Source organism: Scyliorhinus canicula, chromosome 20 (genome assembly GCF_902713615.1).
Source record: "Scyliorhinus canicula chromosome 20, sScyCan1.1, whole genome shotgun sequence".
Taxonomy (NCBI): Eukaryota; Metazoa; Chordata; class Chondrichthyes; order Carcharhiniformes; family Scyliorhinidae; genus Scyliorhinus; species Scyliorhinus canicula.
Genome location: NC_052165.1, coordinates 49,924,067 through 49,941,721, shown reverse-complemented (window position 1 = coordinate 49,941,721; position 17,655 = coordinate 49,924,067). Strand labels below are relative to the sequence as shown.

The 17,655-nt window shown below is 42.6% G+C and overlaps 2 protein-coding genes and 1 long non-coding RNA gene across 6 annotated transcripts in view; 2 read left to right on the top strand and 1 right to left on the bottom strand.

The window, feature by feature from the left end:
- Positions 1-137: 137 nt before the first annotated feature.
- Positions 138-10,164, top strand: ndufb2 (NADH:ubiquinone oxidoreductase subunit B2). The gene is made up of 4 exons (XM_038780263.1): positions 138-342; positions 4,411-4,555; positions 7,155-7,251; positions 10,063-10,164. The coding sequence occupies exons 1-3, from the start codon at positions 254-256 to the stop codon at positions 7,227-7,229; spliced, it is 309 nt and encodes a 102-aa protein (XP_038636191.1). The 5' UTR covers positions 138-253; the 3' UTR covers positions 7,230-7,251; positions 10,063-10,164.
- Positions 10,165-11,811: 1,647 nt separating this feature from the next.
- prdm4 (PR domain containing 4) overlaps positions 11,812-17,655 on the bottom strand; it is a 28,892-nt gene continuing 23,048 nt past the window's right edge. For 3 of the 4 annotated variants that reach the window (XM_038780422.1, XM_038780424.1, XM_038780423.1), the window contains exons 11-12: positions 16,500-16,668; positions 13,020-13,323 (exon numbers count right to left, since the gene is read on the bottom strand). In XM_038780422.1, coding sequence (XP_038636350.1) covers positions 13,020-13,323; positions 16,500-16,668 — 473 coding nt within the window. Of the gene's footprint in view, positions 13,324-16,499; positions 16,669-17,655 lie in introns of all 4 variants that reach the window. The other variant, XM_038780426.1, reaches the window with a different exon arrangement.
- Positions 13,119-16,728, top strand: LOC119954847. The gene is made up of 2 exons (XR_005458320.1): positions 13,119-13,246; positions 13,455-16,728. It is a non-coding gene; the product is annotated as an uncharacterized LOC119954847 (long non-coding RNA).

The window sequence follows — 17,655 nt, the reverse complement described above, 5'->3', positions numbered from 1 at the left end:
AATAGGGGCCTCTGTTGCTGACGGGCTGCTGTATTGGCTGCTGTTGTCCAATCGAGGCCTCTGTTTCTGATTGGCTGCTGTTGTCCAATCGAGGCCTCTATTTCTGATTGGCTGCTGTTGTCCAATCGAGGCCTCTATTTCTGATTGGCTGCTGTTGTCCAATAGAGGCCTCTGTTGCTGACGGGCTACTGTTGTCCAATAGGAGCCGGTGTTATTGGTGTGTTGCGCTGTGAGTGTGGAGGCAGCGGACGCTATGTCCTCGGTGAGGGCGTTGCGGGCAGTGCTGCGGAGCGGCTCCCGGCTGCTGCAGGGTCGGAGCTCAGGGAAAGCTCCGGTCAGGAGGTGAGTGTCAGCCCTCTGCAGGCGGATGAATGGAAACAAGTTCACGGTTACTGAGAGTCGGAGGGAGCGGGTCAGGGGCATGGAGAGGTGGGATATTCTGGTAAAAACGAACAACTTTTGTATAGCTGAATCAAACTCTTCTGCAGACCCTCGGAATGTGTTGCAAAGGATTCACCTGGCCATGTTACCGCAGAACCTTTCATTCAGTTAGACCAGTGTGCAGGAGAACACCTTTGATCACCAGTACAGAAGGAAGAGTGGACTGCACTTTATGACCTCAAGGCCCTGAGGCTTGTGTTGGATAGTTCTGTGAACAGATTGTAAAAGATTAGGACATAACTCTCAAATAAGCACCATGACAGTATTTGGATGTGCAATTGAGATGCCAAGGCAAAGAAGCTATGGGCCAAGTGCTGGAAAATGGGATTAGACTAGCTAGGTGGTTGTTTTTGACTGGCGCAGACGCAATGGACCAAAGGGCCTTTTCTGTGCTGTAGATCTCTATGACTCTTATGACACAGTGGTCTCTCCTGCTGTTGAATTCCTTTGCTTGAATTAAAGGCACAGGCCACCGCTTCCTTCTGCTTGAATTAAAAATACAGGCTACCTTAAAGACATACATCCATAAATCATCCATGAATCAAAAATGTTCGGCAAAAATAAAAGAAAGGGGAACTAAGGGAATAAACCAGACGGACCATTACAAATTGCATTTCTTTCCATCCACACCAACAATATTAACTGTCCACCTTGACGTCAAATTCTGTATCAGATGTAAGAACTTTGCTGAGTTTAAAATCTCCACACCTGTGATAATCATAAGATCTCTTTTGAAAATCGCAGTCCTCTCAATTTACAACTTCGACCATCCACTCTGTAACCACTCTCCAAAGAATAATGCCTCAGGATCGATCGGTTTTCCTGGTTGATCAGGAATCAGCAATGCAGTTCTTCCTCTAGATCCCATTCAATAATTATACAGCTTCCTTTAACATGATAACAAAAACGAACAGCATTCCAGATGCACGATCAAGTACAACTTGGGTCTAACCAGTATTTTCTTGGAACACCTATGAATATTGAACAGGCTGTTTGAATGGTCCATCAACAAAAACTTAAGAATTCTTTCTAACTGTTATCTCAAGCAGGGGAGATGGTAGCTTAGTGCTAATGCCACCGGACTAGTAACTCAGAGGGTTATGCCAATACTCTGGGAACACAGGTTAAAATCCATGACAACTGGTGGAATATAATTTTAGGTCATTAAAAAAACTGGAATTGAAAGTTAGTCTAAGTAATGGTAACCATGAGACTATCATTGATTGTCATATAAACCCATCTAGTTCACCAATGTCCAGGGAAGTCTGTCACTCTCCCCTGATCCGATCCAGAGCAATGTGGTTTAATTCTTGACTGCACTCTGAAAAGGCCCTGCAAGCCATTCAGTTCAAGGACAATTAGGGATGGGCAAAAAATGCTGACATTGCCAACGACACCCACATCCCATGAATGAATAAAGAAAAAAATAATTGAAGTGCACTTCACATTCTTGTTGAATATAACCAGTTTTGTGATTTTACATCTGTTGGTGTCTATTTCCATTTGTTCATTGACCTTGTTGCACGTTTTACTTGAGTGTATTACGCGTTTTATTGGAGGGTATTAACACGCCTCCGTTTAAAGGCTGTGTGCTTAACACTACTACAGCTCTGTGTATGTAATTCTGCTCGGAGTCGCCAGGTGCCGTATTTAGACACCTCACAAGTATATCAAGGTCAGGTTCAAAGTAATAAATCTGTACACCGATTAGTAAGTTCAAACGATTGATATTTATTATAACAAATATAATAAATACACATGCATACGCTAAAGAGACTAAGTTACTTCTAAACTAAACGACTAAAATACTTATCTAAACAGGAACAGGCAAGGTCAGGGAGCGAGGCCTTCGTCCCGTTCTTGGTCTGCAACTCTCAGAGTGTTAAAGGTCGTCAGGGTCTAGCAAAGTCTGGATCACGTAGCGATCGTTGTGGTGACACTTACAGTTCGATGGCTGGTGGCTCAACGGCTGGTGATGGAACTGGAGTCAGGATGCGATGTATCAGCAAGCGATGAAGACAGCAGGAAGCCGGAGCCAAAACAACAGACCGGACCATGTGCGGGGTCTACTTTTATAGGTCCCCCCAAAGTCCGTGCCTCTTCGGGGCGGTCTCTACGTGCTGTATATCGATTGAGTCTTCTCCCAATCGATATTTTCCAAACCCCCCAATCTGAGGGTCGCTTCTCGATGGGTGGGGCGGTCTCTATGGTGCTTTGTGATGGATACTTATGGTGCCGTTTCGTCTGGGCGTCTACGCAAAGTATCCATTCAAACCTAAATGTTTCTATTGTGTGTGCCTGGATCTGGATCACCTCATTACTATGTAAATCGTTGTTGCCATTTACACCTTTAGCTGAGATTCTGCACCTGGCCATAAACTGGTTTCTGTACGTGCAGAATGCTAATTAGCCTTCTGCAAACTGCTTGTCCTTGCTGAGACTGTTTTCTCCCTGCAGCCTTAGCAGTTCTCCATGTTGTAGCCCAGTGTCCATCTTAGATTTAGATTTAGAACAGTACAGCACAGAACAGGCCCTTCGGCCCTCTATGTTGTGCCGAGCAATGATCACCCTACTCAAACTCACATATCCACACTATACCCGCAACCCAACAACTTCCCCCTTAACCTTACTTTTTAGGACACTACGGGCAATTTAGCATGGCCAATCCACCTAACCCGCACATCTTTGGACTGTGGGAGGAAACCGGAGCACCCGGAGGAAACCCACGCACACACGGGGAGGACGTGCAGACTCCGCACAGTGACCCAGCCGGGAACCGAACCTGGGACCCTGGAGCTGTGAAGCATTGATGCTAACCACTATGCTACCGTGCTGCCCCAATCTTAGGTGGCTACATCCTACCCTATACAGGTCACTTTGGGTTGTTGCATCAAAGGCTACTGTAGCTAGTTTGGCGTCAATGAGATGTTTGGATTCTGAGTGGCTAAATGGTTTACTCCTGTTTATGTGTTCCTAGTTCCAATAAAATAAAACAAACCCTAATATCAACGTTTTGAATCTGAAAACAACAACTGCTTCAAAGTCATTGTAGTCCTGGCAGCATCTGTAAACTGGAAAGACAAATTAACATTTTGGGTGAAGCAGCTTTCTCCGAATTGTCTGTCGTAGACTATTAGAAATTATTTGAGAGTTCTAGTACAATTGCATGGGTTGCATTAATAAACTGAAATTCTGGAGTATCCCCTACAGTTCAACCCTGATTGTTTACACTTACCTTCCTCCTATGAATTTCTGTTGGAGGTTGCAGACCATACTGCAGGGGAATGTGGAAGAGATGTGCATTGACCAAGCTGTTCAAGTGAGCAGAAAGGCCCTATACATATGACATTTCTTGTCTGTTGCTTTTCAAGTCTTTTGCCAGCTTAAAATAAACGATTTGAAAAGAAAGCTGTCTTTGAGAGTCTATTGCACTCTGGGGCTGCACGGTGGCACAGTGGTTAGTATTGCTGCCTCACAGAGCCAGAGACCCGTGCTTAATTCCGACCTCGGGTGACTGTCTTTGTGGAGTTTGCACATTCTCCCTATGTGTGCGTGGGTTTCCTCCGGGAGCTCTAGGTTCCTCCCACAGTCCAAAGATGTGCAGGTTAGGTGGATTAGCTATGCTAAATTGGTTATGGGGATAAGGTGGTGAATTGTGTCTAGGTATAGTGCTCTTTCAAAGGGTTGGTACAGAAATGGCGTCTTTCTGCACGTAGGAAGTCTATGATTCTATGAATGTTTGATCGGTATAATCATTTCACTTCTCTGCAACCTTGATTGTCTGCCAAAGGGCTCCCCAATATTATAGACTAATGGAGGTTCTCCACTGTCTGGTTTGTGAAATTTGAGTGTTCCTTGGAAATTTTACCTGGGTTTGTTCCATTTCCTCAGGATGTTAATTAATTTGATGTAAATCTATGGCAATATATATTTTCTAACATATGCCTATCTTACCCTCTCCTTTCTCAGAGCTGGTGGTGGGGTCCACATCGAACCTCAATATCGACAGTATCCACAACTGACCAAGAGTCAAGTACTGCAGGCTGAGTTTCTCAGTAGTTTCATGTGGTTCTGGATTTTATGGCATCTGTGGCATGATCCTGATGCAGTCTTTGTGAGTAGTTCATGAACTTCCAATGTAATGATTTTCACTTTTCATGTTAGGGAAGAATTAAGTCTTGCCTGGCTCATAAACAATTGGCAATTTCACGGTGAATATTCAGAGTTGGTTCTGTAAAAAGAAATAAATATATTTTGCCAGTTCTAGTACTTTAGTGTTATTCCAGGCTATACGTCTAGCTGGTGCTGTAACTCATTATCAATTTAAGGACATTCAAAGCAAATGGAAAACATCTGAGCTCCTAACTTATTCAATTGGAGATTGTTTTTCCTTCCAAACTGTGCTGAAAAAGTTTGCAGCACATACTAGGAGTGACAATACAAGCTAAATGGTAGTTGTACAGGGCGTACCAAAAGGTAACCCTTGGGCTGTTTGTGCATATAACAAGTACTGCCAGATTCTTTTTAAAACATTTTGAAATTTTTAATTTTTCCAATTAAGGGCCAATTTAGCGTGGCCAGTGCATCTACCCTGCACACCTTTGGGTTGTATGGGTGAGATCCACACAGACACAAGGAGAAAGTGCAAACTCCACACGGACAGTGACCCAGGATCGGGGTCAAACCCGGGTCCTCGCTGCCCTGAGGCAGCAGTGCTAACCACTGCACCACCATGTTGCCTGTCCTGCCTCATTCAATTTTATCAAAGCATTTAGGGAAGCATATGGAATCTTGGGTTAAACCTACATATAAAACTAGCCCAGCCCCAGCTGAAGTATTCTGTTCAATTCCGTGCATTATACTTTAGGAAGGACATGAAAGTTTTGGAAAGGGTACAGAAGAGCTTTACTTGAATTTGTTCCAGGAATGAGGGGCATGGATAGATTGGAGAAGCTGGGTTGTTTTCCAAAAGAGCAAAGAAGACTAAGAAGAGATTTGACAGAACTGTATAAAATCATGAGGGGCTAGAAAGGGTAAATAAAGAGAAATTGTTTCCTAGGGCTGATAAGAGGGCACAGATTTAACATGAATTGGCAAAAGAACCAGAGTGGCTAGGATTTGAAATGCACTGTCCAGTAGGGTATTGGATATAGATTTAATGGTAACATTCAAAAGGGAATTTGATAAATACTTGAAAGAGAAAAAAATTGCAGGGATGTGAGTAAAAAGTGGGGATTGAGACTAACTGGAGTGCTCTTCGAAAGAGCCAGCAACATAGATGGACTATCAAGGTCATCTTCAGTGCTGTACTCTGATTCAATTCAAACAACTTGTATTTATACAGCATTTATAATGCAGTAAAATATCTCAAGTGATTCACAGGAGTGCTGTTAAACAACATTTGACACAGCCATGTAAGGAAGTGTTAGGACGGATGACCAAAACCTTGATCAACAGATAGGTTTTAAAGAGCATCTTAAAGGAGGAGAGAGCTGGAGAAGTTAAGGACGAAAATCCAGACCTTTGACGGTACCGCTACAGTTTGCGTGGTTAAAATTGGGATGGTGCATGAGGGTTGAATTGGAGGAATGCAGAGGTTTGTGGAGCCGGTGGAGTTTATAGAGATAGGGAGGAGACAAGGTCATTGAGGAATTTGAAAGCAATTATGAATTTTCTTTTTAAATTGCGACATTGCTGGAATAGGAGCCAGTGTAGGTTGGAGCAGGTAGGAACAATGGGCACACAGGACTTGGTGCCAACTCGGTCACATTAGAGTTCAATAAACTGTCTGGTTATGGTAGTATTTGTCATTCTGGCAGATTATGATGTAGAGGTTGATAGAAATTTATGAATTGATAGACTTGAAATTCCCTTTGACGCTACCTCTTGACCCCAGTTCTCATTCAACAAATGGCACAAAATTACAGCCAGATCTACTTTAGATACTTATTAAAGATATGAAAGTAGAGACTGTTGAAAGCAGCGTTCTGACTGAATGCAATCACTGGGTGGGATTTAGCGGGCCCATTCGCTGCCAGCGCGAATCTCATTACGCCCACTAAATCGCGCAAGAAGGCAATAACGGGATTTGTGGGGACGTGATCAGGTTCGTGCCCTTTTTTCCATATATTAGAATATTTTAACATATACTTACCGGATTTGACACTGTGATGTTCGCTCACGCCATATCCTCACACCCAGTCGCCATAACGCTGCACTGGTGCGAACCACTACTGAATTTCAGAAATTAGAACCAGTCATTATGTTCACTTTGGGGTTGCGGAGGTGAGTACAGCCCCCGGATGCTGAGGAACATGGCTAGGCAGTGCCCTGGCTGGATGCCAGTTTACAGTCAGACCCTGACACTTGGCCATTTTTTGGGGAAATTCCGCCCACTAAGTTAATTTGTACCTTTTATGAAATAATATAAACACGTTATCCATATAAAGTAGTTAATTTAATGTGTACATATAGAAAAGTACAGCCTGTTATCTAGAGAGCAAAATTACTGAAAGAGTTGTCTTGTAAAAGTTTGCATTTTCAAAGTGTATTTTTTTCCTGTTAATATTCATCTTTAATTATTTGTCCATGATTACAGAAATAAGCAAGCTGTAACCAAAACCCATTCCTGGATTTATTATTGATTTCATGGGAAGGTTGTGTTTAAGCTATTATCTTCCGCTCATTTATTAACAACTAATGTTTTATAACAGGGTCATTTTCCTTATCCTGATCCCTCCAAGTGGACTGATGAGGAGCTGGGAATTCCTCCAATTGATGAAGAATAACTTGAACTTGCTTTCCTGAATAGTAAGTTTAGTGGATCTACAGACTATACTTGCAGAGTTGGAGAAGTGCGCGCAACAAAAACAACTTGTATTTATGTAGTACTATTAGTATAATAAAACTTCACAGGAATATTACAAAGCAAAATTTGACACCAAGCCACGCAAGGTGGTACTATGGCAGACGGCCAAAAGCCCAGAGATTTTTAGGTGCTTCTAGGAGAGACCTCGCTGACCAGAGTAACCATGAGCTAGAACCATTGCCCATAATAATGAGAAGCACAGATACATCCACATAGGAACATATGTGGATCCTTTGTCACGTCTAAGCCAAATCTTGCTATTTTGTTGTCGCCATCCATTATTCAAAAGTCGCCTGCCTTCCCCTAATGTCAATATAATCTTGAAAATTGGCCTTGTGTGTTGATATCCCGAGGAGGTCAAGACTCATAAGTTAACTACGGTAGATTTTTTAATCCTAATTTATTTTGTTCTGTGCCCTGCCGGTGGTAACTGATGTAGGGTTTGTTTCCCTGAGAGTCAGCAGTTCTGTGAGTTAATATAGCGACTGCCTTTGCACGTTCTCCCCATGTCTGCGTGGGTCTCACCCCCACAACCCAAAAAGATGTGCAGGGTAGGTGGATCGGCCATGCTAAATTGCCCCTTAATTGTAAATAAAAATTGGGTACTCTTAAATTTATATTTTTAAAAAATAAAATAGCGACTGCCAGAAGACTATTTAATTGTGATGGGCCACCATGAAATTTGATCCTGTCCTCGCCCTGCAATCAGATGAACATTTCCAGCAGGGATCAAAATCACTGCCAGTCTGCTTTACAATATTTTGTTTTCTCTATTTTTGCTTCTAGGTTCTCCACCCAGCAAAAGTGTAGAAGTGAGATAATAGCCAGACTAGGAATCAAACCCTGAACCTTTCTGGTCCAAATTCCCCAGTGCTACATTAAAGAACAAAGAAAAGTACAACACAGAAACGGGCCCTTCGGCCCTCCAAGCCTGTGCCGACCATGCTGCCCATCTAAACTAAACACTTCCTGAATCCGTATCCCTCTATTCCCATCCTATTCATGTATTTCTCAAGATGCCCCTTAAATGTCACTATCGTCCCTGCTTCCACCACCTCCTCTGGCAGCGAGTTTGAGGCACCCACTACTCTGTGTTGTAAAAAAAAAAAAAAAACCTGCCTCTAAACCTTGGCCCTCGCACCTTTTAACCTGTGCCCCCTAGTAATTGACCCCTCTACCCTGGGGAAAACCCTCTGACTATCCACTCTGTCTATGCCCCTCATAATTTTTTAGACCTCTATCAGGTCAGCCCTCTACCTCCGTGGTTCCAGTGAGAACAAACCGAGTTTATTCAACCGCTTCTCATAGCTAATGCCCTCCATACCAGGCAACATCCTGGTAAATCTCTTCTGCATCCTCTCTAAAGCCTCCATATCCTTCTGGTAGTGTGGCGACCAGAATTGAACACTATACTCCAAGTGTGGCTTAACTAAGGTTCTATACAGCTGCAACATAACTTGCCAATTCTTATACACAATACCCCGGCCAATGAAGGCAAGCATGCGTATGCCTTCTTGACTACCTTCTCCACCTGTGTTGCCCCTTTCAGTGACCTGTGGACCTGTACACCTAGATCTCTCTGACTGTCAATACTCTTGAGGCTTCTACCATTCACTGTACATTCCCTACCTACATTAGATCTTCCAAAATGCATTACCTCACATTTGTCCGAATTAAACTCCATCTGCCATCTCTCTGCCCAAGTCTCCAAACGATCTAAATCCTGCTGTATCCTCTGACAGTCCTCATCGCTATCCGCAATTCCACCAACCTCTGTGTTGTCTGCAAACTTACTAATCAGTCCAGTTACATTTTCCTCCAAATCATTTATATATACTACGAACTGCAAAGGTCCCAGCACTGATCCCTGCGGAACACCACTAGTCACAGCCCTCCAATCAGAAAAGCACCCTTCCATTGCTACTCTCTGCCTTCTATGACCTAGTCAGTTCTGTATCCATCTTGCCATCTCGCCCCTGATCCCGTGTGACTTCACCTTTTGTACCAGTCTGCCATGAGGGACCTTGTCAAAGGCCTTACTGAAGTCCATATAGACAACAGCCACTATCCTACCTGCATTAATCATCTTTGTGACCTCTTCGAAAAACTCTTTAGTCAGACACGACCTCCCCTTCACAAAACTGTGCTGCCTCTCGCTAATACGTCCATTTGCTTCCAAATGGGAGTAGATCCTGTCTTGAAGAATTCTCTCCAGTAATTTCCCTACCACTGACGTAAGGCTCACCGGCCTGTTGTTCCCTAGATTATCCTTGTGACCCTTCTTAAACAAAGGAACAACATTGGCTATTCTCCAGTCCTCAGGTACATCACCTGAAGACAGTGAGGATCCAAAGATTTCTGTCAAGGCCTCAGCAATTTCCTCTCTAGCCTCCTTCATTATTCTGGGGTAGATCCCATCAGGCCCTGGGGACTTATCTATCTTAATATTTTTCAAGACGCCCAACACCTCATCTTTTTGGATCTCATCCACCAATTCCTTCTCTTTGGTGAATACTGATGCAAAGTAGTCATTTAGTACCTTGCCCATTTCCTCTGGCTCCACACATAGATTCCCTTGCCTATCCTTCAGTGGGCCAACCCTTTCCCTGGCTACACTCTTGCTTTTTATGTACGTGTAAAAATTAAACATTACCTGCTGAGCCATTAAGCAACAGTAAATTTTTCTTGTAAATATTTGTAGTTTTATAAAAACATGGGATGCCTTAACACTGTTTTGTATCTTAATTCCACAGTGTTCCTTTATGGACATTCCTGGGAAAGTTCATCTGACACCTGGAGAAGCCATCTTATTGTAAAATAAATTGGAATAAATATATATATTACCTGGACAGTCATCCTTTGTGCAGTTTCATCCCTCGGGATTTTTGGTTGTGACTTTGCACTGTAGTGCTTTCCGATAAATACTTTGGTGTTTTTTTGGTCTGGGTGTGGGGATGCAGTTGGAAACTTGTTTAGCTGTCTTCCCCCGTGATTTATTCAATATCTGCCCATTAAGAGCAGGAATTCACTTAACTAGAATAGTCACTTGAACTGTCTTTACTACTTGTGAATGTTTTAAAGTATCAACTATTAGTTTTCCTACTCACAAAAGAAAGCCCTCTGCTCGATATTAGGTAGCTAGACGTTCTTTTAATTTGTAAACAACTGTATTGATGCTTTAATATGAACGCCTTACTGAGATTATTAAGGTGATTCATATTGCATTTTTGGTTATGGATAAAATAATAAAGCCACCTTAGTCTCAGATGGCCATTGGCTGCTTTCCCCTTTTGAGGGGGAGAACTGACTGATGGTAATTTAACCTGAAGATCACCTCACCTCGGGCGAGGGCAATGTTGAGAAGGTGGGTCTTCATGAATGATGGTTAGGGGTATAGCTTGGCCCTGAAGGCAGTGATCAGGGGAGAGCTGATCTCCATAAGGGCGCACAGAGAAAGAAAGGAGAGGCAGGAGAGGGAGAGGCTGGTGGGGGAGCTATTGGAAGTGGATAGGAGATATGCGGAGGCACCAGAGGAGGGGCTGCTGGGAGAACGGCGCAGCCTGCAGGTCAAGTTCGACCTGGTGACCACCAGGAAGGCAGAGACGCAGTGGAGAAGGGCACAGGGCGCGGTCTATGAGTATGGGGAAAAGGCGAGCAGGATGCTGGCACACCAGCTTCGCAAACGAGATGCGGCTAGGGAGATTGGGGGAGTGAAGGAGAGGGGCGGGAAGGTAGTGCAGAAGGGGCAAGAAGTGAATGGGGTCTTCAGGGATTTTTACAAGGAGTTGTATCGGTCTGAGCCGCTGACGAGGAGAGGGGGAATGGAGGACTTCCTAAACAAATTGAGGTTCCCAAGGGTCCAGGAGGGGCTGGTAGAAGGGCTGGGGGCGCCAATAGGGCTAGAGGAGCTAGTCAAGGGAATAGGTCAGATGCAAGCGGGGAAGGCGCCGGGGCCAGATGGGTTCCCGGTGGAATTCTACAAGAAAAATGTGGACTTGGTGGGACCGGTACTGGTACGAGCCTTTAATGAGGCGCGAGAGGGGGGGGTTCTGCCCCCGACAATGTCGCAGGCTCTGATCTCCCTGATATTGAAGCGGGATAAAGACCCCGTGCAGTGCGGGTCCTACAGGCCTATCTCGCTTCTGAACGTGGATGCCAAGTTGCTGGCAAAGATCCTGGCAGCTAGAATAGAGGATTGTGTGCCAGGGGTAATCCATGAGGACCAGACAGGGTTCGTGAAGGGGCGGCAGCTCAACACGAACGTGCGGAGATTGCTGAATGTAATTATGATGCCGGCAGTGGAGGGGGAGGCTGAGATAGTGGTAGCGCTGGACGCGGAGAAGGCATTCGATAGGGTGGAGTGGGAGTACCTGTGGGAGACGTTGGAACGGTTTGGGTTTGGGGAAGGGTTTATTAAGTGGGTGAAAAGAGGACTTCTAATACCAGAAACTGAATTTGGCTTTTTGTGGATCAGTTTCTAAAGGCATAAAGTTGAAACAAGATTATTTCTTTTGCCTTTATTTCCAATTCACGTTTTATTAGCTTGAATGGAGCATAAAGGAAAATATATTACAGAAAAAATTTACAATATATTACACAAATGTACAGGTTACCATGTCCGTTTGGCTAACAACCCTCATGTCTGTCCATCCACTGTCTACCTGCTAATCATGCATTTATTTTTAAGCCATTAGAGTCACCAGAATTAAATAGTTATGAGGCACAAATTGAGATATTTACAATTTACGTAAGCTTCTCGCTGTTATGTGTAGAATTGTCTCACATGCCATGTAATATAAATTATCCTCCAGTGTGCAAATAGCTGCTTTACGGTGAACAGTTGATTTCTAAAATGTTAATAGAGAATCCGCTCCTATACAAGATATCAGCTATGAGACTGGTATTTTAATAGGCACATTGGGCTGGTTCTCTCTGGATGACACAATCTGGAGTAAAAAAAGCAGTAAAATGTGCTGTTTTGACTTGAACATACAATCATGAACTCTCAGCTTTACTTAATACCATGAAGCAATGTTATAAATGCTTCAAATTATTTTGCATTTTAACCAAGTCCTTCATTCATATTTGATATAACCTTTAATGGACAGCCAGGAGCTATGCTCCATCTCACAGAGCAGCAATAACTACAGGTCAGCGAGGGTTATTTCCTTTGTCCATGTGGCAGAAATTGCAATATGTTTCTAAAGCTGGCATCCGTGGGCACACTCTGGCCAGTATGTTTATCACTGGTCAATCTCAAAAATGGTTGTATGATTCTAGATAGAAATGAAAAGATCGACATATGGATCCATATACATTATAAAATCTACATGTTCAGATTGACCTTGTGTGGGAACTCATCATTTTAGAATCTGACCATTTATAATCTGTTTCATATTGAGAAGTAACAGACTCCCCGAAACAAACTTTACTGCTGCATTGCTGCTCTACTCTTGCTTCGTACTGCACGGTCTACAATTCTGCATTAGGTGTACTTTTTAGTAAAGGGGAGATGGACTTCAGACTCTGTTATACCAATCATTTACAATTCTGTATCCTCTCAGGTTGCGCCCATTAACCTCTTATTTTTGAGACAATGAAAATGTGTATTCGGTCCATGAACACATTTTTGCTCAGAAGGACAGCCAAGCTTTCAGTCCCATCTGCTTCGCTCTTATTAGACAACCACAGAAATAACTTGCAATTACTACTACTGAGCACTGTCTTCTGTGGTGTAATCTTCATTGTTCAACTGGCAAGTCCCAGCACTAGATTGCAACAGTTCTTCATCCTCACTATCTACTTCCTCTTCCTCCAGATCTTGCATAGGCAGGCATGTCTTGGAGCCTTTACAAATCTTTAAATGTCTCGTCAAGTGATATTTTGTCAAGTATGCCTTTGAGCACTTCTCACAGATGAAATCCCTCCTTCCTTCATGTGAGTTGAGATGTTTCTTTAAGTGGGTTGTCCTCCAGAAGAGCTTGTCACAATTTGGACATTTGATTTGTCGCTCTCTGCACAAAAACATATAAAAACAATTCTTTAAAATGGTGTTCATTAAAATGCACTTTTACTTTTAGTAGATACAATGTTTTTAAGTCAAAGATCCTCCATCCCTAAAATACCCATAATGTTATCATTTCAGCTAATCTATTCTGGAATTTTCCCATCATTGGAATCCGTGGCAACTTGCATGAGTGGGCAGGAATTCTGTCATTATGTTTGGGGCTGGTCTACCCCTGTCAAGAAACCAGGTGACACTGATTTTATTCCTCTTGTGGTGATCCTGGTGCAGATGTTGGTCTGGGCTCAGCAATCGTACTCCTGCCGAAGAGTCAGAGGTTGTGTTCAACCCCCCCTTCCAGTGATTTGAGCTTATAATCTAGATTGACATTTCTGTGCAGCACTTGAAGAAACGTTGCTTAGTCACAACTGAAGTCTTTTGGATGACACATTAAACCAAGGCTGTATGTTCAGTTCACAAAAAGAAATAACCCATGGCACTATTTGAGAAAAAGCAAGGTAGTTGGCCCAGATTCTTCTAGCAAAATCAAAAACATAACTAATCATCTCATTTCTGCTTGTGGAAGGGGCACAATTACCTTACATAGGATATACAGCAGAGGAGCAAGCCATTCCTCCCATTTATTTTCCTTTAAATCTACCATGCCCCTCAAATCTTTGCCCAGCTTCCCCTTAAACGCATCTATACTCTTCCCTTCAACCAGTTCCTGGTGGTAGCAAGTTGTATTTGTGACTATCTTGTATTGATATATTCCAGTTATGCTCTTCCCTACAAGAGGCAACATTGTCTCTATCAAAACTATTCATAATTTTAAAATCATCAATTAGATCACCCGTCGACCTTTTTTCAAGAGAAAAGATGCCCAGCCTGTAATTGTTTCTTCATATGTATCCCCACCTTTTTCTGGTATCACCTCTTTACAGCCTCGGTCCCAACATGGACAAAAGAGCTGAACTAAAAAAGGTGAGGTGAGAATAATTGCCTTTGACATCAAGGCAATATTTGACAGAGTATGGCGTCAAGGAGCCCAAGCAAGATTGAAGTCAATGTGAATTCGGATGGGGACGTTTCACTGACGAGAGTCATACCTAGCACAGAGAAAGATGGTTGTAGTTATTGAAGGCCACATCTCAGTTCCAGGAAAACTACAGCAAATCCTCAGGGTTGAGTTCAAGGCCCAACAATCTTCAGCTGCTTAATTTAAATGCACTTGTGTCATTACTCATCTCAACATTCAAATATCATGTCTACCTGTTCTATCTCCCTGGGAAATACTGAAGGGAAATAATTAAGGCCTAAGCAAGTCTACCCAACATTTTGGAAATGATGCGTATTAATGATTGTGTAGTCTTATGAACATCTCATGGTAAATTGTTCAGTTATACAAATATTACTGACTGGACGAGGAGCATGGGGAAAATGACATGACCAATCCAACACTGCTGATAGTATGGTGTAAATTAACAAGTTCCCTTTGGCGTGCCCCTTTTATAGGGGTCAGTGACTGTGACCGGTCATCTTTTAAAAAAATTGATAATAGATAATTGATACAGCATCAGTTAATTAATAATGTGTGCATGATTAATGGGTGCATCATTATATTGTATCACAGAGAACATATGTTAATTGGAGGATTTTTTCAATATAAAAGTTAAATTAAACCTTAGGACTTGCAGTTTTGCTTCATGCCCAAATAATAATGCAATAAATCTTATAATTACAAATGTGATGGTGCAAGAAGCTCATGTTTCATAGTAGCATTACAAATGTAGAACAAGATTGTGTCAAGTAGTTTCTACCTGTAAAATGTTAAGCATTTGCTTTGCAAAATGGTGACCAAGAGGATCATAATGTATTTTTCCAGGTGTCTTTGCTACTTTCGAGAAAAGCACAAATAGTGCACTGCTGGTCAACCGCATACAATGCTGCTTCTTGCAGCTATGCTGAAGGAGTAGCGGAAGTGTTTGAGAGAATTATCTAGAGCAACATTCACTCAAGAGTTCCAGGGTGATCCAGCCAATTTAAATTTGAAAAAGGTTGTCCTCGCAGCTTGTCCAATCAAAGGTGATTTTCACACTACGTTGGCTACTGATAGACACACTAGACAGCCCATCAGCAACCAATGCACGGAGAAGCTGGCTTCCAATTGGTTGAGCAGGAAATAGCCAACAAAGTCATTATTGAAAGCCACAGGCAAGGGTGAGAGCAAAATTGGAATAAACAGAGTTAGGTAGGCCGCAGCCACAGGCAGGAGGAGAAGCCAATGCTGGGATGAGACCAACTTGAGATACAGGGCGAGTCTGACCTGCGGGAATGGGGTGAGAGATGTGTGTGCTTCTTTTGAGTGCGAGTCTGTGTGCGTGTCTGACATGAGAATCCAGCTCCTCGGCAGCATTCCTAATATTAAGCCATTTAGCTCACGTGGCTAGACAGGTGGTTTGTGAAGCAGAGCAAGGCCAGGTTCAATTCCCGTACCGACATGGATTATTCATGAAAGCCCTGCCTTCACAACCTTGCCCCACGCCAGAGGTGTGGTGATCCTCAGATTAAATCATCATCAGTCAGCCCTCCCTCTCAAAGGGGAAAGCAGCCTATGGTTACCTGGGACTATGGCAACTTTACCGTTACCTAATTTGTTTTTATACATTGAGTACCCAATTATTTTTTTCCAATTAAGGGGCAATTTAACTTGGCCAATCCATCTACCTGCACATCTTTGCAGGGTGAGACCCACGCATCTTTACCTTATATTAAATGAATTTGTGAGTCAACGAAGCAGCATCACTTCTCCCAGTTAAAATGGCAAAAAGGGAAGTATTTGTTAAATAAGAAATTTAATAAATTATAATAAATGTGTACATACAGGAAATAGAAAATACTTCTCTAAATTTGTTTTGTATGTACTTGTTGTGCAAAAACTATTAATATTTGTGATTTAATTCTTCAGCATAATAAGAACGATTCTTAAGGGTTCCATCCGTACTCTTGGGAGGTCAAGCCAAGAGTTACCTTGGCTTGAAAGGTTTGGGAAACCCTGATCTGGAAAGTATGTGTTGATCCAGTTTACATTTAATTGGTACACTAGATTGCGCAAATACCCGTACCAAATGCTCAGTGCTAACAGGAAAGTGGAGCCAAATTTCAAGCAGCTAACAGGTGACTTACTGTGTGTGGGTCAGCACATGCTGCCGAAGGTCCTGCCGTCGCATGAACATTTTTTCACAATAATCACATTTAAGGTTCTTCTCCCCTGTGTGGATTATCATGTGAGAGGCCAGATGAGCTTTCTGAGTAAAAGACTTGTCACACATTTCACAGCGGTAATTCTTTTGACCTGGAAGGGAATGTAAATATGTATATATTTTTTAAAGTTATTAAAGTATAAGCCACTTCACTGCATTAGCATTTATTTGTGTCAATTTCCTATTACCTTTCTTATGTTTTAGTTCAAAGGAAGAATAAACTTTTACTTGCTGAAACTTTCAGTCATGCCTTGGTCACACCCAGACTCAGCTATTCCAATAGCTGGCCATCGAGGCACCAAATATTTTCAACTTCAATCCATCCAAAACAGTGCTATAATTAACCTCTCCTGCATGTCCTTGATGACCTATAGTGGCTCCTGCTTCCCCAATGCTCAAATTTAAAATTCTCATCCTGGTGTTTAAATCCCTTCCTGGCCTTGTCCCTCCCCATCGCTGTAACCTTCTCTAACCTTACAAATCCACCATTCCCCTCCATGATCTATCTATTCTTTTGAAATCTTATCTGTAACATTCTTCCTCCCTTTGCCTCACCATAAACAGGCCCCTTGCTCTGAAATTTCCTTCCTAAAGCCCTCTCTGCCTCTCCACCCACAACTTCATTAAGGCCCTTCTTCAAATCCATGAATTAGACCAAACATTTAGTCATTCTGCCGAATACCACCTTAGGGTAGACATTTACATCTTCACAAATCTCTGAAGAGCCTTTTCCACATTAAAGGCACCACATAAATGCAAGCTGTTTTTGTGACACTTTATAGCATCCTTCAGAAGGATACTTCAACGATTAATTACTGCGATGTGGACAAATGTGGTACCCTCCATGTCAGAAATGGAGATGTTCACTGATGACTGAACAGTGTTCAACGCTATTCACGACTCCTGAGATACTAAAGCAGTCTGTATTCATATGCAGTATCACCTGGATAACATTCAGACTTGGGCTGATAAATAGCAAGTAACATTGTGCTACACATATGCCAAGCAATGACCATCTCCAACAAGAGATAATCTAACCAATCTCTCACGACATTCAATGACTTTACCTTTGCTGAATC

Bases quoted from the DNA above. Each gene is read 5' to 3' on its own strand.
- ndufb2 (XM_038780263.1), top strand. From the start codon at position 254: ATGTCCTCGGTGAGGGCGTTGCGGGCAGTGCTGCGGAGCGGCTCCCGG. The intron at 343-4,410 runs GTGAGTGTCAGC...CTCCTTTCTCAG, and splicing joins GGGAAAGCTCCGGTCAGGAG to AGCTGGTGGTGGGGTCCACA. The intron at 4,556-7,154 runs GTGAGTAGTTCA...GTTTTATAACAG, and splicing joins ATGATCCTGATGCAGTCTTT to GGTCATTTTCCTTATCCTGA.